General features: G+C 45.6%; 1 protein-coding gene across 11 annotated transcripts in view; it reads right to left on the minus strand.

The window, feature by feature from the left end:
• The window catches only part of Usp49 (ubiquitin specific peptidase 49), a 77,823-nt gene that overhangs the window by 6,172 nt on the left and 49,344 nt on the right, over window positions 1-22,307 (minus strand). For 5 of the 11 annotated variants that reach the window (XR_015045992.1, XM_085833305.1, XM_085833306.1 and 2 more), the window contains 5 exons: window positions 7,419-8,793; window positions 5,763-5,967; window positions 1,683-1,791; window positions 910-964; window positions 759-827 (listed from right to left, as the gene is read on the minus strand). Coding sequence is in view for 10 of the 11 variants with exons in the window: in XM_085833305.1 (XP_085689431.1) it covers window positions 759-827; window positions 910-964; window positions 1,683-1,791; window positions 5,763-5,967; window positions 7,419-8,765 (1,785 nt within the window). In the remaining variant the exon portion in view is untranslated. Of the gene's footprint in view, window positions 1-401; window positions 453-758; window positions 965-1,682; window positions 1,792-5,762; window positions 5,968-7,418; window positions 8,794-11,987; window positions 12,062-22,307 lie in introns of those variants that run through there. The other 6 variants (XM_085833308.1, XM_085833311.1, XM_021186167.3 and 3 more) reach the window with 5 other exon arrangements.

Below are 22,307 nucleotides of genomic sequence, written 5' to 3' on the forward strand. Positions count from 1 at the left end.
ATGGGGATGGGGCGGCAGGGGGGGGGAGGGGCACGGGGATAACAGCAGGCTCCCTGGAACCACTGGCTTTCATCCCCTCTACACCATCACAAAGATGCCTGCCTGCAGTATTGACTGAGCAAGTTTTGTCTTCCTTTATGCTCTTGTGTTGTCTATACAGCCTCCACAGAGGCAGGCAGGCAGGCAGGCAGGCAGGCCAGTGAGGGCTCAGCTGAGGGAGAGGGAGAGATTAAGCAGAGGGCTCAGCAGCAGTCCTGTCTGTACGCTTGGGCTGCTGAGAACCTGCTTCCAAGCCATGTTAGTGCAGCAGCTGGAGACTGCCCTGGGGAAGGTTGGCTCCCTCAAGGGTAGGGAGCTAGTGAGGACACACGGAGTGCCCTCAGTGTCCTCAGAGATGAGATACCTGAGTTGTAGCACATCTATCTCCATGAAGTCCCATCATTTCTGCATGACTGAGAAGGAAGCTGAAGTCAGCAGAATTATCATTACTATAGCCATAGCAATCCCATCAATAGGAAGTACTAGGAATGACAGATACAGCACTGGATCTAAGTGCTTTCATATGGGTAGTTCTGTTCATTCCTAGCATAGCCTATATCCTTACTAAACTCTTAACCTCCACAATGCTTCCCATTGAGTGTTAATGTATGTAATTTGTCCCTAGCTGACCCAGGGGATGGAAGTCATGGAAAGCAATAAGGTGTGAAGGAACCAACCCTTTTCCTTGTCCCCGACCGCACAGGGTAAAGCACACGCACCTCCCTCTGTGTTGTAGCAATAGGCTGTGTAGTGTCCTGAGCCAAACCCTTTCCCGTGATGCATGACCACTGCGGAGAGATCATAGGCAAAGGTCTCTTTGTCAAGAGAGGAGAGCATGTCCCTGCAGCAGTAAGGTTCCATGGTTAATACCTGGTCAAAGATGACATGGACCCCAATCTTCTCACGATGGTTACGGCCAGACCACCTACAACATGGAAAGGACTTTTATTAGCAAAGACTGGTGACAGATAGTTAAACAAGGGAGGTGAGAAAACAGCTTCTGTTTTTGCTTCTGCCCCCTACTAATCACAATTCGTGTGGATATCTGCTATGACAGCTCCATGGAGTATCCGAACCTACAAATCCTTAGAGAGGCAGTTTAGAGCCTGGCTGTGGTGGCAAGTGCCTTTAATCCCAGCACTCAGGAGGCAGAGGCAGGTACATCTCTTGAGTTTGAGGACAGCAGGTTCTGTAGAGCAAATTCCAGGACAGTCAAGGCATCCCCTGAAGTACTGCACAGACCACAAGAGGGCCCTGGGCTGCCAGTGGGGCCAGAGAAAGAGAAACCCTGTCTTGAACCACCACCACCCTCAAAAAAAGAAAAAAAAAAAATCCGACTGTATAGTCTGTAGAGTCTACTGCCTGCCCCTTTCACTGGTGATTTTATACTTCCTCCTTAGGGTGAATTCGCATAGTCCACACAAGGTGAGGAGGGTCTGTCAGACAGTAAAAGTAGGTGTATGATAGAAAAGAAATGGTGCGAGAGCTGAAGCCCAGGCTGCTGTTCTAACATCAGCTTGTCTTACTGGACGAGAGTGACTCTCCATGGTAAGTGCAAAGCCCCACACAAACATCTTTTTTCCCCATGTCAAAAACAGACAGCTGACTTCCCCAGCCTTTGAGGCAGCTATCCCAAAGCTCACCTGAATCTTTTAAGGTGTAGCCGGAGGACCTGAGGTAGTCTGTAGATCATTAACTGCTTCCTAGCTTCACTCAGAACAAGGGGTTTGGGGTTGGACTTTCGTCGTTTGCCTACATGGTTTGGAAAGGTATAAGACATAGGCAGTGAGGAGCATCATCCACCAAAAATTGGACCTGGGTTTTATCTAAGGTGCTAATATGACACATCTTAAACATGTCTGCATTTCCCAGCTTCACAGCCTGAATGCAGTGCCTAAGGGAAAGGAGTAATGGAACCCTGAGGAAACTCTGAGAAAGGAGCCTGCAATTCCTTGATGACCATGTAGTCACATGCTAGCCTTGGGGTGTCCTCCAGACTTCTTTATATGACAGTCACTGTTATTGGGCTCTGACCAGCAGCTAAACCTGATTCTGATCCATCTGAGTTCAAATTTTTGCCACCAGCAGCTTCCAGAAGTGGTGTGACTTCAGGATGGTGCATTCTAGGTACCATGGCTTTTTAATAGAATATATAAGTGGCTGCTACCACAGTGTACACACTGCACTGAATACACCTGACTCTTTACGGTGTGCCCGGAGGACCTGACGCAGTCTGTACATCATTAACAGCTTTCTAGCTTCACTCCAAACAAGGGGTTTTGGTTGAATTTTCATTGTTTGCTTATATGTTTCAATGTTTGGAAATATAAGACAAAGAAAGTGGGCATGTTCTATGCTTTTACATTCCTATCATTTAAATTACTATGAACTGTAAGTCTAAAAGGGTTTTCTTTACACAAGTTAGTCCTAGTCACACTTCCTGCTTAAACCTGTCTATATGCCAAATGAATATGTTATTCAAAACTCTGAGGCTCAGCTCCCTCAGTAAGAGATATATTTTTGAATGTTACATATATTTGAGGCTTAGGAAAAAAATAATAAATTATGATTAATAAGGCACAGAATATTACAGCAGATTTTTTCCAGCATGTTTTGCTTACAGTATACACAAATATTTAAACATGAACTCTAGCAGTAGCGATGCTTGGAAGAGGGAAGAGGAACTGCTACATAGGATGGCCTGGGGCCATGTCGCAATTCCCTGGTTGTTGACTGATATGGGAGGGCTTGACCCACTGTGGCTGCACTACCTATGGCAACTGGGCCGAGGTGGTATAGACGGTGCTGATGTGAGCCTGGAAGCAAGCCCATGATAACTAGCTTTCCTCCATGGTTTCTGCTTTAAGCTTGGACCCTGACTTCCTTCCCTGACTTCCCTTTATGATGCACTATATATAACCTTTAAGTTTAAACCCTTTCCTCATGTTGCTTTTGGTCAATGTTTATCACAGCAACAGAGAGCAGACTAGGACAGTAGTTCTGGGCTTTTATGTCATGGTTTCCCAAATGTACTTCTTTTGGGGGGCAGGTGTTGTTTGGTTTGGTTGGGTTCTGGTTTTTTGTTTTTGTTTTTGTTTTTTTTTTTTTTTTGAGACAGGGTTTCTCTCTGTAGCCTTGGCTGTCCTGGAACCCACTCTGTATACCAGGCTGGCCTTGAACTCAGATATCCACCTACCTCTGCCTTCCAAGTGCTGGGATTAAAGGCGTGTGCCACCACTGCCCGACGGGTTTTGTTTTTTTTGAGAAGGGCTTTCTCTGTATAGCCCTGGCTGTCCTGGAGCTCACTCTGTAGACCAGTGACTTAGGATCTTCTTAGGTTTCTGCCTCCTAAGTACTGGGATTAAAGGCGTGTGCCACCACTGCCTCGGCTGAACTGTATTTCTTACAGACTTGGTGGGAAGGCAGCCAGGTCCATCTAGTCCAGAAGAATAAATGCAGACTCTAATTTTGATTCTAAACCACCAACTTGTAAGTGAAATGGACCCTCACATCCTTGGAAAATAGACAGTGGGAACACATTTTCTTAATCTCAGTCAGAGATGTCTGTGAGACCGCCTGATCCATCAGAGGCTACACAACATTGGTGCCCCTGTCTCTACACCATCACTCTGAGGGCTCAGAGAAGAAAGCATGGCATCTGATTCCAAGTCCTGTCTGTAGCACGTGTGAAAACAGCACTGTGACCACAGGACATGGAGGCTTAGCTGTTCAGGACAGACTGCATCAAAGCGAGTATGCTGCTGGAGAGCCTTGACCAGCCGTGCAGTCATGACACTTGGGACATGCAAAGAAGCATCCAAAGAAGGGCTCTGCCCTGGTCTATTCCTATTCATCAGACTTGAAAAGGCTGGAGCGCGGCATAGGAAGCTGCAATGGCCACAATGCACAGCAGAGGGAGTATTCGAGCTAAGACGAAAATGCAGACTGGCTTTGTTTCCCTAAAGGAAAGTCACCAACAAACAGGAATTAGGGATTCGGTTGAGACTGACCGTTGTCTCTGTTTAATTAAGGTCAGATTCAGAGAGGAAGAAGAGTGAGGTCCTTAAGCTCATAAGCACCAAATCAACGCAGTCCCTGCCCTTGGAAGCTTTTGTCCTGCATTAGCAGCAGCATAGAGAAATCCTGACTGATTGGCACATCCAGCTACCAGAAAAGGATACCTTCTGGAAAAACTAAGAGTGTTTCCTACCTAATCTGTCATAGCTAAGAATGATACAAAGTTGTTAATGCCCTTCTGTTCCTTACAGGTAAAAAGCTTTGGCCTAGTGGGGTGGCACACACCTTTGATCCCAGCACTCAGGAGGCAGAGGCAGAGACAGGTGGATCTGTAAGTTTGAGGTCAACCTAGTCTACAGAGCAAGTTCCAGGATAGACAGGGAAGTGTAAGAGAGAAAGCCTGTCTCAAAACAAACAAGCAAGCAAACAAGAAACAAAAATAAAAAACACACAAACCAAAACACCCCCCCAAACCCCAATGTATTTTCCCAACTCTTATTATATAGTATTAAACTGATTATCTAGGCTGTTGCATAACCCATAACCTTGTGTTTTTTGTTTGTAAATCTTTATATGTCATAAAATCTGGACACCAGGGTTGGAGACATTGCACAGCATTCAGAGAACTGGCTGCTCCTGCAAGACAACCTAAGTTTGGTTCCTAAGGTCCACATGGCAGCTCACAGCTAGTAACAGCTGGCATGCACATGGTGCACAGACATACATACATGTTTGTTCTTGTTATTTGAGACAAGGTGTCTCACTGGTCTGCAACTTGCTAAGTAGGCTAGGCTGGTGACCAGCATCAGGATTCATATGTATGTACTTCTTCAGGGCTGGGGTTGGAGGCACACACTGCCACACCTGCCTCTTTCCCTATGCTAGGGGCTTCACCTCATTTCCCTTTTGTTTGCAAAGCAAACCCTTTACCAACTGAGAAGTCTCTCTAGCCCTATTATCCTATCTTTTAGTATGAGTTTTAACAGACTTTAGATCTGTGGACTCAGTATAAGAAGCTACTTTCTCATCCTATAGCACTCAATGGGAATTCAAATCAAACAAGAACCATGAGACTGCATTGTGAGCCTAGAGCCCGTGTAGCGTTAGGAAGCTAAGTACTACCGTTCTCACTGCCCCTGTTTCAGCAACCACTTTCACACACTTCCCCATAACTGAGACCAGTCAGAAGGAGGCAAAGGAGGCACCTTGTTTTGGTTTGGTTTTGGTTTTGGTTTTTTAAGACAGGGTTTCTCTGTGTAGCCCTGGCTGTCCTGGAACTCGCTCTGTAGACCAGGCTGGCCTCGAACTCAGAGACCTGCCTGCTTCTGCTCTCTGAGTGCTAGGATAAAAGGCGTGCACCACCACTGCCTAGCAGAAGGCATTATTTTTAGTACTCTGAGAAGTATGTGCATGTAGGTGTGGGTATGTGTGCTACCAGGACAGGCAGTTATCTCCATCCACCCTTTTGTGGGTTCTAAGGATTGAATTCAAGACACGAGGCTCATGTGGCAAACACCTTTCCCATTGAGCCATCTCACTGGTCCAGGTCTGTCTATAACAATGTAAACTCTGTATTAGCTGCTTTAGAGGCTGTGAGGAAAAGGTCTTTAAAAGGTGGTTTAGAACACTTAGTGCTGTCAGGGTCGCTGTTGACTGGAGGGTCAAGCATGCTCCACCTGCACCCCTGCCCTTCGTGCAGCACTCACTGTTACACTGGTCACAAGCGTAGATTCTCCCCTCCAGGGCCTCTGTCTCGGTGAACTTGGCTAGCATCTCAGTGAGCAGGCACTCTGTCTGATTCAAAGGGACAAACCCCTTTTCTATGCAGTGGTATCGTTCAGGGAATTCCAGAGACAGATCCCAAAAGGGCTCAATGGTATTGGATTTATAATTGCATGATACACATGTGACCTGGAATGACAAGATTGGTTTGAAGATTGTAGTTTCTACGTTTCCCATATATAATTTTGTTTGTTTTATAGAACATATATAAATTTATCAACTGCTTCTCCCAAAAAGCTTAATAAGAACTTGAACTTAAAAGCACTGGAACAAATTCTGTGTGCTTGCATTTCTAACCATGCTGTAACTAGCTGTAACTGAGGAACCACAAGGCATCCTCTGCCTTCTCCCAGTGAATGCCGCCTCAGTAGAGATGGTAAGCTACCTCTGAGGCACTGAAGGAACTGGGCTGAGAAAAAACCAACAGGCCACTCTCTGCTTTGCTTGCTCTCAAATTCATCCCTTTCCCTTGGTGCTTCCACACAGCAAATTTACTCCTCCTTCCCTCCCTCCCCCTCCCTCTTTCCCTTCCCCCTCCTTCCCCCCTCCCTCTCCTTTCCTCCCAGTCTCACTCTGTATTCTGTCCTGGCCTGGACCTCATTACAGAGCCCAGCTGATCTTGACCTCTCACCTCCTGCCTCAGCCTCTCAGGTGATGGCATGAGGACACAGATGGTGACGACGAGTTCCCGTTTCCTGTGGTGTCATCTGCAGAGCCTCACAGCACTGCTTAGAGCTCCTCTCCCACTGCAGTAGTCCTAGGTGCCACTCACAGGCAGGACGAGGAGGGAGAGGCCTAGGTTCCCTTCTCTAGCCTACTCATCAGTCCATTCAGGACCTTAGTAATTGAGGCCATAACCTCCGCAACTCACTGTCGAGGCTTTACCTGTCTTTTTTGTTTGTTTTTGTTTTTTCGAGACAGGGTTTCTCTGTATAGCCCTGGCTGTCGTGGAATTCTGTAGACCAGGCTGGCCTCAAACTCAGAAATCCGCCTGCCTCTGCCTCCCGAGTGCTGGGATTAAAGGCGTGCACCACCACCGCCCGGCTCTCATTTTTTTTTTTTTTAAAAAAAATCTATAAGAATTCTTTCTGCGCATAATTTTATAAGGCCTGGGAATCTCTGCTTAGGTCTTGACCTGCTAAAGACCCTGAAAATGAAAGGCAGTGGGGATATGGAGTCTGTAATCTGACACTTGAGAGGTGGCAGCAGAAGATCCTTGGCTGCACAATTAATTCAAAGTATCCTGGGCTACTGGAGACCATATTTGGTGGTGGTGGGGGGAGGTATGGGCAGTGGTCTGTATGGACAGTATGCTTGGGTCTTTGGCATACTCCTAACTATTCCTTGTAAGTAAAAAAGACGGCTCTTTCAAAGGACTTTGGAAACTGGACTGATTAAAGATCTGGACAGAAAGAACACCCAAGTTCACCTACATGGCCACCAGTACACAGTGTCAGGTGCAATCATCTTGAAACACTGCAGAGTCACAGAAAACACTGGCTATATTTAATTAGCCCAGGGATGGAAGTCCAAACTACCACCCAAGCTTCCCACCTTGCTTCGGGCAGACACACACCTACCTGACTGAGCAGCTGCCCATGAAATATGGTGTTCACCACCTTTAAGACCTGTTTGGTGAGCTTCCTCTGGGAGAATGGGATGAGGATCCTGCGTGTGGAACCCTCAGACTCAAGTTCCTGCTGCACCTTGTGCAGCAGTTCGCAGAGAAATTCCTGCGCATCCTGCTGGTCGTAGCCACGGAAGGCTGGAATCAGGCTCCACACGGAGTGAAGCATGGCAAAGGGTGATACCAGCGCCCACTTCCCAGACCACATGACTCGGAAGAGGGTGTGCAGTTCGTGGCAGAGGGAAATGTGCTTTGAGCTGGGTTCCTTGTTCTGAATGAGCTCCAGGCTCCTGCTGATGGAGGCTCCGCTGCTCCAGCAGAGGCCCTGAGGTTCGTAGCCCTGGGCCCGGACACTCCTTACTGACAACTCTGCGGCAGAGCTGCTGGCTGGCCTACCAGAGAGCTGCGCCTTCCCGTTGGTTGCTTGGGGAAACAGGTGCTCGGAGGTGGAAGGGTCGAGGTTCAGGAAACACTCCCGGAACTTCTGGAGGTGGCTGAGCACTTGGAGGATGGAGTTCATGTAGCAGGTGTTCCCCAGGTTGCGCAGGCCGGTGACACCTGGGGCCACCGCAGGCTGGCGGCGCGGATTGAGGGCAGCTGCGGACAAGCGCCTGGAGGTAGCGAGGGTGGCAGGGCGCACGGCCACGGGCCCGGGAGCGTGCAGGAGTAGGCGCGCACTCTTCCGCGGCGGCGCACTGGCCAGCTCCTCCAGCAGCCGCCGCTTGACCTCGCGGCGCCGCTGCCGCGCCGCCTCCTTCTTGCGCTCCAGCGCCTCCTCCTGCCGCCGCTGCTCCAGCTGCGCGCGGCCGCGGGAGCTCTTCTCGAACCAGAGCCGCAGCGTCTTGGCCAGCAGGCGCTGGCGCCGGTACCACAGAGCGGTGAGCATCTGCGGCTGTCCCTGAGGAGTGCGCTGTGGCGGGACCACGTCCTCGCCCGCAGCTGTGGACCGCAACGTCCGCCCACGCCTCGCGAGCAGGTCCTGCTTCTGGCCTCGAACTGCCAGGAGGGAGCTTCTCAGCAACTTCAGGTCCCCCTCCGGGTTGTCATTGAGCACATAGTCCTTGCACAGGTAGCAGAACACGTAGAGGTCCCGGACCTCCATGGCCAGCGGGTGTCCCGTCTCTTCAAAGTGTTTTAGTGCATGGTCTTCAATGTAGCGGCCGCAGGCCACGTGGGAGCACTTGAGGCAGGCCCACGCAGACTCGGTGGTGGCGCACTGCAGGCAGCACCACTTCTGGGGATTCAGGATGGAGTGGTCCTGGGCGAGCCGTAACCGCCCTACATGTTTGCATCTATCCATGTTTTAGCGCAGTCGCCACTGTCTTAATCTGGCACCATGGAGCCCCCAAAAAGAAAAAAAAAAAAGGAAAAAAAAGCAGAATTTAAGGAAAGTATTTTCCTAGAAAAAAGGGTTGCAACTGGTATTTCTGTGTAAGATTTAATAGTTTTTAATTAAAAGACTGTGCTTTTTAAAGTTGAAACTGGTATTTCAAGTACAAGGAGAGAGAGAGAGAGAGAGAGAGAGAGAGAGAGAGAGAGAGAGAGAGAAGAGCTTCAAAATAAAACCTTAGGTCAAGTACATTGTATTTGAAAGCAAAGGTACAGAATAAGAGAAAGATAAGAAAAAGAAAAAGGACACCCAAGGAGGCAGAGCCAGCCTCCGTTTAAGGAACATTTTATAAGCTAGCCTTTCTGAAGAGAGCACATTTTATAGAAAGAATGGCAAGACTCCATCTTTCCTGAAAACCAAATTCACAGATGGATCTAAAAGGACAAGAGGTGGTACAGCCGGCTATTGGGAAGACAGCGTTCAAGCCAACTTACCAGACATAAGAAACAAGCAAACTGAAGCAAGCTTGCTTCCATCCCTCCACCTTTCTGTTTTGTGAGTGGCTCTGTAGCCCAGGCTGATCTCAAATTAGTGGTGATCCTCCTGCCTCAGGGAAAAAAATGCTAGGATTCCTGAGCTCTAACACTGCCCCTAGCCCTGGGTTTTTTGTTGGTTTGGAGACAGTCTCACTGTGTTTCCCTGGCTGATTTGGAACACATACATAGGCCTGGTTGGTCTTGAACTCACAGAGATCTACCTACTCTGCCTCCCCAGAGTGTGTGAGATTACAGGTGTGTACCACCACATCTGGCTTCTAGTGCTGCTTTTTAATATTCATAAAAGAAATACAGTATACAACTTCTCCAAGAGAATGAAGCCCAACAAATATTTTTTTAAACATTATATTATTTGGAAACCCAAAGTTTCCCCAGGATTAAAATTATTCTAAAGACAGTTCTTTAAATTTAATCAATTAACTGATTAATTAATTTTGATACAGGTCATCCTCTGGAACTATTTAGACCAGGCTGCCCTCAAAGTCACAAAGATATACCTGTTTCTGTCTCTTGAGTACTGGAACTAAAGGCATGAACCAGCACACACGGCTCTTTTATTTCTGTGTGCTGTGTCTGTCTGTATGAAGGTTTGTGTTCATGCACATGTATGACCACAGAGGCTAGAAGAAGTCGGTTCCCCTAAGCTGGACTTTCAGGAAGCAGTGAGCCCTGATGGGTGCTGGGGACCAATCCCAGTCAGTCATCTGGAAGAGCAGAAAGCACTCTCAACTGCTGAGCTGTGTCTCCACCCTTCGTTGTTATAAATGAGCTTTCTTCTCTAATTCCTTCTCACTTTCCATTTCTGAGAGCAACAGATCATACCAGAGGTCTGTAGCTAAGCCTGATGACCTGAGTTCAATCCCCAGATCTCACTACGTCATATGAGAGAACATACATACCCTAGCCTTAGCTGTGCATGAAAGGGTCTTTTTAATGTTGGCTTTACCTGAATGTCTGGATTAATGGGAAAAATAAAACACTCAAAAGAAAAAAGAAAAGAAATGAAGAAGAAGAAGAAGAAGAAGAAGAAAGAAGAAGAAGAAAGAAAGAAAGAAAGAAAGAAAGAAAGAAAGAAAGAAAGAAAAAGAAAAATATTCCCCAATCACAAAAAGGAAGGAATTTGTACTACTGCAATCAAGGTAAGTCCTCCCAGGACCTAGCTTCAAGTGCGCTATTCTGCTAATCGCCGTTCTTATGCTTATACTTTGCTGCTGCTATGTCCCCTCTGAGTCATTTCTTTAGGTGAGGTTATTCATTCTGATTAGATATAATCTTTAGAGAGGAGTTCATATGTTTTATTTGTTTTACTTCCTCACAAGGCCAAAACCTAAGTGTTCAACTATAGGTCAGACATCATCAAAATGGCTCTCCCAGGGGCTAGGACTATAGCTCTATCAGAGCATATGCTTAATCTTCAACACTAGGGGGAAAATTACTCTCCCAGTTTGAAACAGACCTGAAATATGCACTTGTGCTTACTTAGGGCACAGCCAAATCACAACACACATAAGTGAGAACTCAAAAGACAAAAGGTAAATGCCCCTCAGCCCAGTAGCCAGCAGCATGAGCCGGGTACCTAGGATGCTTGCAGATCAATCACCGGGGACACACCATCAGCCATGAGGAAATGAGGGGGAAACAGACTGAAACCTGAAACTGCTAAGTTTCTGTTTTACAAACTGTACTTCCTGATGCCCCCACCTCAGGATCAGACTTCTTTAGGCTCCCACCTACCTTCTTGATACTTTATAAGTGAGGGATAAGAATCCGAAAAGGGTCCACGTATCCATTTTAAACAAACCCCAGAGACAGGTCTTTCACATAAAACCCTATAAATGCTGCATTAATCTAACAAATTAGGGATGAAGAACTCAAAACTAAATAAAGAATCCTACTTCCAAATCCTTTCCCACTTCTCCAAAGGCAGGGTCTCATTTTGTAGCCTGGGTTGGCCTAGCATTCTCAATGTAGAGCAGGTTGGCCTCAAACTCATAGTGACCCACCCCTGCCTACCGTCTGAGTGCTGAGATTAAAGCTGTGATCCACCATAACTGGCTATTTTCCAAATTCTTCCACTCAGACCAACACTGCCTGAAATGATGGAATATTTTTTCTGCTCTCCAAGAGAGAATCTGGTTACTGTAGTAACTAGTCACATGATTACTTGAAAGGTGCCTACTAGGAATGGCGGAGTGAACAGCTTTTTAAAAAGATTTATTTATTTATTTTATGTATATGAGTACACTCTTATTGCCTTCTGGAACACCAGAAGAGGGCATTGGCTCCCATTACAGGTGGTTGTGAGCCACTGTGTGGTTGCTGAGATTTGAACTCGGGACCTCTGGAAGAGTACTCAGTGCTCTTGACTGCTGAGCCTTCTCTCCAGCCCAATATTTTATTCTTAAAGCATAGGAGAAAATATAATTTATTATCAATATGTAATTAAGGTTTTAAGCTGGGTATGGTAGTGTATACTTTTGATCCCAGTATTCAGACAGATCTCTGGTTTTTTTGAGGGCAGCTTGGTCTGTATAGGACAGCCAAGGCTGCATAAAGAGATGGTTTTCAAAACAAAACAAAAAAACACAGAAACAACAACAAACCACCCCACAATAAATAAAGTAAAAGGTTTTACCTGGACATGGTGGCTCACACTTCTAACCCCAGCACTATGGAGGCTAAGGCAGGAGGATCGCAGCAAATTGAAGGCCAGCCTGGGCTACATAGTGAGTTATAGGCCAACCTTTGTTGACAGAACAAAGACCCAGGCAGGCAGGCAGGCAGGCAGGCAATGCAAGCCTATAATTACACTGAATCCAGCCTTCTGAACTTTTATATTTACAGCTAAAAGTAGCCGACACTGAGAAGAATAGATCTAGCTAAGGTCTGAAACCCTTGGCTAAAGGGCAGTATGCTGGAGAGGGGATGGGTGGAGCTTCTCTTTGTCTTTATTCCCATTCTCCATGAATGAACAAGGACTGGTCAGAGAGCACACTAGGGATAACCATAGAGCACGGCTTGAAGATGCTGGAGGGGCTGAACTATCTGAGAGTGATCCAGAAGTTCTCATTAAAAGTATCCTTTGGGGCTGGTGAGATGGCTCAGTGGGTGGGAGCGCTCACTGCTCTTCCAGGGGTCCTGGATTCGGATCCCAGCAACCACATGAAGGCTCACAACCATCTGTGCAGCTACAGTGTACTCACATACATAAAATAAACAAATCTTTAAAGAAAAAAAAGTATCGTTTGATGCTCTGACCTGAGAGGTTTAAAAAGCCCATGTCATTCCCAGTTAGTGTTTTCTCTCTCTTTCTACCCAACACCGACTCCCTAGCCTTGTGCCTGTGGATCAGATGTAAGTTCTAGTTACTGCTCCAATGTCATGCCTACCTGCCTGCCTGCTGCCATGCTCACTACCATGATGGCCATGGACTAAGTCTCTGGAACTGTGAGCCAGCCCTAGTAAACTCTCTCTTCTCTAAGTTGCTTGGTCATGGTCCTCTGTCACACTAGTAGGAAAGCAACTTAGTGTGATCCTGTCTCTATATAAAAGGTGAGAAGCCGGGCGTGGTGGCGCACGCCTTTAGTCCCAGAACTCGGGAGGCAGAGGCAGGTGGATTTCTGAGTTTGAGGCCAGACTGCAGCCAGGGCAATACAGAGAAATCCTGTCTCAAAAAAAAAAAAAAAAAAAAAAAAAAGGTAAGAGAGGGTTGAGGACATTGGTCAATGATATTGCCTGCCATGCATGGTTAAGGCCCCCAGGTTCAATTCCTAGAACCTCAAGAAAAATAATCCCCAACTCTGTGCAGAGGAATGGCAGCTGAGAGTCAGAAACCAGGTTGCTATGTAAGAATTACACATGTAAGCCTGATTCATGTTTAGTAGTTTAAATAGTTTGCTGGGTCATATCTGGAGGTTAAGGGACTTTTGGAAATTGGTTTCTCGTCTTCTACTCTGGGTTCTGGAAACAGGACTCAGGTGATCAAGTTTGCATGGCAAAAACCTTTATCTGTTAAGGCATCCCACTGGCCCTGGGGGGAGTAGAGGAAGTGTATGGTACGTGTATGATGCACACCTATTTATATGTGTGCGTGTTCATGTATGAGTTCAACACATTCGTGCCCCCATGGAGATGAAGGAATAGCTTTGGTGGCAGCCCTCACCTCCACCTTGTTTGAGACAGAATCTCTGTTGTCCGTCATTCTGTCCACCAGTCTGGCTGGCTGCTGCCTTCTAGGGGCTGTCCTGTCAGTCTAATACTTTAGATATGTGCCATCATGCTTGGCTTTACATGGGTTCTGGAAATTCAAACTTATATTTCCCTAAATCTTACCTTCTGAGCCATCTCTCCAACCCTAAGATGTAATTTTAAAATTATATTTAGTTACTCAGCTTATGGGAATCTGTGTGTGCCTGAGTGTGTGTGATGGTCAGAGGACAATGACAATGTGTGAGAGCCGTCTGTCTCCTTTCATCATATGGGTCCCTCATATCTAAGTTAGGCTTGGTGGCAACTGTCTTTTCCTGTCAAGCCATGTCACAAGTCCCTTGACAGTATAGGTAGATGGCTCAGTCAATAGTGTGCTTGTCATGTAGGCATGGTGTACTGGCTGGTTTTGTGTGTCAACTTGACACAGGCTGGAGTTATCACAGAGAAAGGAGCTTCAGTTGGGGAAGTGCCTCCATGAGCTCCAGCTGTGGGGCATTTTGTTTTGAGACAGCGTCTCCTGATGTAGCCTAGGCTGGCCTCGAACTTGCTTCGATCCTCTTACCTCCCCCAAGTAGTGAGATTACAGGCGTGGGTTCCTACTCTTGGCCCAAATGGATTGTCTCAGACAAAATTCATTCAAGCTCGAAACTTAAGATCCAACAATTTTTTTCCCCTGGGTGCTGCCCTGGCAGTGAAACTGGGAATCTCCTTCCTAATGTCTCCACATGTCTGAAGATGGCTTTCCACACATGACCATTTGTACAGAGGACACATTTATATGTTAAGAACTGCTGGCAAGAAAAAAAAAGGACAATTTTTGTGAACGAAAACTATGCCTTCTATCTGACTAGAGTTTCCAAAGTGACCCTCTGGAATGGATGCCAGTGTCTGTTATTTCAGGGGCAGCTCTATGGCATGGGGACACTGAGGCCTGTGCACACAGGCTACCTCAGCAAGTCTAAGCGCATCTGTCAGGACAGAGACCCACTGAATTTCGCATGAATCAGCCACAGACCTTAAACACTTGATTTCAAGAGTAACAATGAGAAATTTATTAAAAGAGGCAGTCCAGTAAAGCGAGCCGGTGTATGGAACGCACACCACAGGAGGAAAGGACAGACTCTTTACAGTGCAGTAAGCGAGCTGGTGTATGGAATGCACACCACAGGAGGAAAGGACAGACTCTTTAGGTGCTTTACTAGGAATAAGCCAGGGCTGCTGTAGGTCAGGTGGCACAGTGCTCGCCTTCCCTGTATGAAGCCCTGGGTTCTATTTCAGCACTTGGGAGGTAGAAGCTGTAGAATCAGGGAGTCAAGGCCAGCCTTGGCTACAAAGTAAGCTTAGGCCAGCCTGGCTACCTGAGACCATCTAAAAAACTAAACAAAAGCAACAATAAGATTTTATAAATCGGCCACAGATGGAATCCACTACTTGTTTTTAAAAATGCAGAGAGGAGGTGGCTATGTATATAATTAAAAGTACAGAGCCGGGCGTGGTGGCGCACGCCTTTAATCCCAGCACTCGGGAGGCAGAGGCAGGCGGATTTCTGAGTTCGAGGCCAGCCTGGTCTACAAAGTGAGTTCCAGGACAGCCAGAGCTATACAGAGAAACCCTGTCTCGAAAAAAAAAAAAAACCAAAAAAAAAAAAAAAAGTACAGTATATGGCTGGACATGGTGGCAAATGCTTTTAGTCCAAGCACTCGGAGGCAGAGGCAGGCAGATCTCAGTGAGTTCAAGGCCAGTCAGGGCTATCTATACACACAAACTCTGTCTCAAAGAATTACACCAAACGGTATGTGAAAAAAGCAAAGGGGAGGAATATTTTACTATTGGTCATGAGTGCCCCTCTGCCTAATGCCACCCAGAGGATGAGGAGGAGCTAGGCACACCGTGTTGTTCTGTGGGGATGTAAGTAGGGATGGAAAGAAGACTGTACCTTCTGAGGGAGAAAAACTGTTATATTTTCAAAAGGAGGAGGTAGCATTGAGACTTGGTACTTCAGCAGTCTTAACTCAGGCATGAGGGGAAGGAGACATGGTTTAGTGGCTAAGAGCACTAGCCGTTCTTACAAAGGATCTAAGTTCAGTTCCCAGCATCCCTGCTAGTTGGATCACAATAGCCTTAACTCCAGCTGCAGGGGCCCCAATGCCTCTGGCTCAGAATGCACACTGTACTGGCTGGTGTGTCAACTTGTTACAAACTAGAGTCATCAGAGAATAAGGAGCCTCAGTTAAGGAAATGCCTCCATGACATCCAGCTATAGTTTCTCAGTTAGTGATCAAGGGGGTAGGCATGATTGGGCAGCCCCATGGGGTGGGGCCATCCCTGGGCTGATGGTCCTGGGTTCTGTAAGGCAGACTGAGCAAGCCATGGGAAGCAAGCAGGAAAGCAGCTCCCCTCCACAGCCTCTGCATCAGCTCCTGCTTCCAAGATCCTGCCCTGTTTAAATTCCTGTCCTGACTTCCTTCAATGATTAACATTGTTTTGGAAGTATAAGCCAAAGAAACCCTTTCCTCCTCAACTTGCATTGTGGTCATGGTGTTTCATGGCAGCAACAGAAATCTTAACTAAGGACAGATAGACAGACAGGCCAACGACCAACACTCGTGCACAGGAACGAAAGTGAACTTTGAGGCATTAGCCAGGTGACTGATATTAAACCCAGAGCAATATAGCTTACCACACTTTCATTAGGAAACAAAGCGTGAAGACAGGCAGGCAGTCTAATGACAAAAACTATGTAGTACCCAAGAAATTCTATTTTTACAAATTAGTCATTTCAGCAAGAGGCCGCTCTTCATTGCAATCTCTGAGCGTGGAGTGGTAAAGTATAGCCCTCTCCAGCTTTCTGCCGAGTTGCAAAACAACCGAGACTTCATCAGCTAAGTGTCAATCATCTGACATTTCATATCAGCCATGGTAGCATGGTAATTTCTGTTCTTCCCAGGGGTAAGTCCCAAAAGTCATTCATAGAAGTGGATTTCTGAGGAGACTGTCTTTCCCCCAGCTCTAATGAGATCTTCCTTTCTCTTGAGGGACAGTTCCTAACAATATTCCAGCTTACAGGTCAGCATATTTTCTCTTTATACCCAACTAACCTGTCTGAAAGAGGGAGGGAAGGGGGTTTAAGAGGGAGAGTCGGCTGAGGAAGATATTGTTCACATATTCCCTAATACATCATAAATTGCTGAATCTAACCAAGACCCTAGTAGACCTGGCTAACGGTCGCTTTGTCTGAGACAGGCTTTATCCTGTTGCCTCTACAGAGCCTAGCGTCCTATAAGAACCAAGAAACGGGTCCTGATTTTACCCAGAGAGTTTTATTTACCAAGTTATTCATACTGAGACCATAAGCAATTAGAAAATATGTTAAAATTAGACACATAAGGGGCTGGAGAGATGGCTCAGCAGTTAAGAGCACTGACTGCTCTTCCAAAGGTCATGAGATCAAACCCCAGCAACCACATGGTGGCTCACAACCATCTGTAATGAGATCTGATGCCCTCTTCTAGTGTGTCTGAAGACAGCTACAGTGTACATAGATATAATAATAAGTAAATCTTTTTTAAAAAAAATTAGAAACATAAAACTGTACTATCTTTTCAAAATAAATTTAAAGGTCTTATCCTATATTTTCCACTTTTCTAAAGTCTTTCAAAGTAATTTAATAGCAACAGAGTAAGGATATTAAGCATCCAATTAAGATGTTAAAAGCAAACAGTGCAGTTGAATTGAGGAGGCTGAGTTAGCCTCAGATCAACCTTCAGCCAGGGATGCACACGGGCGCCCTGCAGACTGTGCTGTGTGGCAGGAATATAAAGGTTTTCTTTCAATAAGGCATAGAAGGGCGTCAAAGACATGAACTGTGCATGAACTCTCGCTCCTCCCTGTGTAAGGCCAGAGCACAAGCCCAGTGAGCAGACCCATGAAGTAAAGACTGGCCTGGCTCTCATACAAAGGCAACACACCAGGCAGCATTCTTAGTGTTCAAGTCCCATGAGCTCAGCACTGTTGCTCCATTTTCAGAAACAAACAAAAACCAACAAGAACAAAACACCAAAACCAAACCAGCTTTCAAGCCCTGCCAGCCAATCCCAGCATTAAGTTAAGATGTCAGAGACTATACCAAGGCAAACAGGATTTTATTAGGGAAAGCGACCAAGCTGAGCAGCTACCAATCTCTTAGTGCAGGTTCACTTAGCACAGCAGGAGTCAGACAGGGGGAGGGCGGGGGCAGGAGACTGCAGGAGCAAATGCAGGCAGAAAGACGAGGGGGAAGCATGAGATGGCCTGAGACCTCGCAGAAGGACGGATGAGCCTAGTGCTGTGATGGCTGATGACATCAGTTGTGGAGAGTAAGACATGAGGATGTAAAACATAAGCCTTGCCAGGCGTGGTGGCGCATGCCTTTAATCCCAGCACTCGGGAGGCAGAGGCAGGCGGATTTCTGAAATCGAGGCCAGCCTGGTCTACAAAGTGAGTTCCAGGACAGCCAGGGCTATACAGAGAAACCCTGTCTCGAAAAACCAAAAAAAAAAAAAAAAAAAAAAAAAAAAAAACCATAAGCCTTGCAGATTTCATAGTCCCACATTCCTCTTATGTCACCTGTATAGTGTGATCAAATTATAAAATCAACGAGGCATGTTTACAGCAAAGACCAAATAATAAGACGAGGTAGTTCATTTACTTGTGGCTTCATCGTCTTGTTTGTTAACACAGAATTGCCTAGTCTAGCCCTCAATTCCCAGGCCTCAGCTTTCTGAGTATGTGGACTACAGGTATGCAACACTAAGCCTAGTTAAATACAGAAGGAACTGTTATGAAAGGCAGTCATTACTCTAAAGGAAAACGTTTCCTGTATGAGCCACATGTTGACCAGCCAACAAAGTTCAGAAGTAACAGGAAAGGACGGGCTTATTCAGCAGCAAGTATCAGAGACTAAAACCATTCCAGGCCTTGATTAGATTGCACAGAGGCCAGGCACTTCCAGGACTAGGCCTAGGTTAGTAGACAGAAGCAGTAAGCCTCAGAGATGACAATTACATCAGATGACTAAAAGGTACTTTTATAAAGCTTAAATACCTAAGAATGAAGAAAGTTACGATTTAGACACACAGAGATTCATTTTTTAAAATGCCAAAACACTAAAGTCTAGTAGTAATCAGTTGTCAGATATCTAAGTGACTTTGGAGTTCTGAGAACCCCCAGATGGATCAAAGTGACCCAGGTACAACTTTAGACAGACAGAGAAAATTAGACTAGGATGTAGAGAGTCTCTGCAGTGATTGGTCAGTGTGCTTTCTACAAGGCTAAGGGGGAGTAGGCCTCCCAACTCATAAATACAACAGAGACACCTGCTAAGAGCACAAAAGGGCCTGCCGCAAGCAGTCACTCAAACTACCCAGCAAGGCTCTCTCTGCACTTACTCCTGTGCAGAAAACCAAAACTGATTTTCTGCGGAGCTGGCCTTCAGGGACAGAATGCAATAACCGCCACACTCAAGGATCAGTGTGCTCAACAGTCCTACTCCTCATTGCAAATGAGTCATCACTCTGGTGATTCCAAACATGTATGTCTGCTCCCAAGAAAATTGGTCATCATATCATGATTTCACAAAATCATGGGCTCTCAGTTAGAGGCTTGCAGCTAGCCGTATTCTCAGACTAGGTAGCTCTCTATCCAAGCTCTCTTTGTGCATTATAGACAAATTTGGTCAGGGACAGATGTTTTTCCATATTCTTATAATTAACTAGTATTACAAATGATTATAATACAAATTACATACCAATTATCAAATACTACATCCTAGAACTATTCTAAAACTGAAGGTAAACATCCACTTTCATTTGACCTACTTAGTACATTTTATTTATTTTATGTTTATGTTTGGGGTGGGGCAAGCATGTGTCCTAGGGCATGTGTGGAAGTCAGAGGCAACACTATCAGAACCCAAGCTATCACATGGGTTCCAGAGGCTGAACTTAGATCATCAGGCTTGGTGACAGCTGCTTTAAGCTGCTGCACCATCTTGCTGGTTCTGTAACCCCATTTTAAACATGAATAGGCTTAGAAAAAGTAAAGAGCTCTCTCCACAGATACATTGCTGGTACATGGCTAAATAGTGTGGCAGACTTCAAAACTGGCTTTTACGAACCAGATATGGTGGGTCCCAGAACTTAGAAGGCTTCGGCAATTGGATCTCTGTGAATTCAAGGCCAGCCTGGTCTACAAAGTGAGATCCAGGACAGTCAGGGCTATATAGGAAGATCCTGCCTTAAATAAAAATAAAAACAAATCAAACTGAAAACCCCTGGTTATTAAGAAAATATAACTGAGAATAGAAAAGTTGTAACAGCTGGAGGAATAAGGAGTTTGTTGTATCTCATGCAAATGTCAGAAGCTACACCCATAAAGTCTACCAGAACACCACAATAGGCATGCTACTGCAGGCAACTAAGGAATGCTGGAGCAGGAGAAATAGTCTTCCCCAGGGAAGAGCACGCCAACTGGTTATTCAATTCCAAATGGTCAATTCTGAAAACTGATATACAAGTAACATTATACTAAGAGAGCATGTTGTACTTATATATTTAGAAACAATATATATTCACACTCGCATACACACACACACGACATAAACATACATATGCACTTATGTAAGTAACAACAATTAATAAGCCATGAATTTATAATTTTGAAAAGTAAAAGAAATAATGTTAATACAAATAAAGCATGACTAGGGAGGATGGCTCAGTGGTTAAGAGTAATTGCTCTTTTTCCAGAGGACCTGAGTCTGATACCCAAGGCCCACATGGAAGACGGCTCACAAATGCCTGAAATCTCAGTCCAGGGGATTTCATGCCTTCTTCTGGCTTCCTCAAGTGCCAGACACATACATGGTACACAGACATACATACATGCAGGCAAAACACCCGTATGCATAAAAGAATTAATAAGCTAATAAAAATTTAAAAAGCAATGTGATTATTAACTGTCAGAGTTGAATGTTAATACAACATGCGTGGCTGACTTCCATTTTCCTTTCTCTTCTGTAAACGGGTAATGCATGCACTCCCCACTGTGCCTGCCATGCACACAGGACACTTGCCAGAACTAAGAAGGGAAGGCTTTGTAGCTACTAAAGACTTAATGCTAGCAGAAACAGACATTACATTGTCCAAGTGATCAGCAACTGTTTCCAGCTGGCTTGTCTTTTTCTCCTTAAATGATTAGTACTCCTTATACATTCTGTATGTAAACACTTGCCAAACAGAGGTATTACCACAGCCTTTCCTGTGGCTTGTCTTTTCTTTCAAGTGCCTTTTCATACATGCAATTTATGGTTGATCTCCTCACATGGTATATTTCATAAAATCACGTTTTGCCCACAGTGTAATAAAAATCCCCCCTCTTGTTTCTTCTATCTTTTGCCTAGGCTGTTTACATCTGTCAAGCTTTTGGTCTGTGTGTGTCTTCTACTTGCCCTCTCCCATTGCTAAGCGGCTCTGATTAGGCAAGAGACAAGTGTGCTCTCTCTGCCAACTCCTTTTCAAAGTAACCCTGACCACTTCTGTCTCCATACCCATGAGATTTACAATAAGCTCATATCATGTTGCCCAAAAATATTTTCTTGAAAGTTCAACTGCACCTGAGTGTGGTGGTTCACACCTTAATCCCAATACCTGGACAGCTCCAACAGCTTGGTCTACAGAATTAGTCTGTCTTTAAAAAGGGGGCGGGGGAGGTGTAGGAGAAGGGAGGGGAAGAGGAGAGAGGAGAGGACCTGGGAGATGCCTCAGTTGACAAAGCACTTTCTATGCAGGCCTGCTTGTAATCCTAAACCTCCAGGGGTGGGCACGGAGGATTACTCTGGCAAACTGGCTAGCTAGACTAGTAAACTTTGGTTCAGTGAGATACCCTATCTCATAAATTGGGAAGTGATTATGGAAACCATCCAGCATCAACTTCAGCTGTCTTCTGGCCTCCACATGTAAATGTACACATACACAGACACACAGGAATAAACAAAAAAACCGAAGAGAGAGCTAAGCAGGTACAAGCAGGCACTACTCTTGCAGAAGCCCTAGTTTATTCTTAACCACTAAGCCATCTTTCCAGCCCAGTTTTTTTAAAGATTTATTTATTTATATGAGGACACTGTAGCTGTCTTCAGACACACCTAATGGGACTGGAGGACTGAACAGCTTTTTAAAAAGATTTATTTATTTTATGTATATGAATATACTTTTGTTGCCTTCTGGAACACCAGAAGAGGGCATTGGCTCCCATTACAGATGGTTGTGAGCCACTATGTGGTTCTAGGAATTGAACTCAAGTCCTCTGGAAGAGCAGTCAGTGTTCTTAACCTCTGAGCCATCTCTCCAGTCTTGGTTTGATTCTCTCTCTCTCTCTCTTTTTTTTTTTTTTTTTGGTTTTTCGAGACAGGGTTTCTCTGTGTAGCCCAGGTTGTCTCTGTAGACCAGGCTGGCCTTGAACTCAGAAATTCGCCTGCCTCTGCCTCCCAAGTGCTGGGACTGAAGGCGTGCGTGTGCCACCACTGCCTGGCTTCTTGGTTTGATTCTTAACACACACTTCAAGGGGATCTGTTGCAGTAAATCTCCTCCCAAATATGCCCTGGCAATGAAAACAGAACACTGTTAAGATGAGTACATTCTGTGCGCCTAGATTGGGAAGATCTACCTCTACACTGCCATCTTCCACACCTTATAGACCCCTTAGAACTTGC

The sequence above is a fragment of the Mus caroli genome, unplaced genomic scaffold (assembly GCF_978045245.1).
Source record: "Mus caroli unplaced genomic scaffold, Mus_caroli_1 scaffold_18, whole genome shotgun sequence".
NCBI classification, from domain to species: domain Eukaryota; kingdom Metazoa; phylum Chordata; class Mammalia; order Rodentia; family Muridae; genus Mus; species Mus caroli.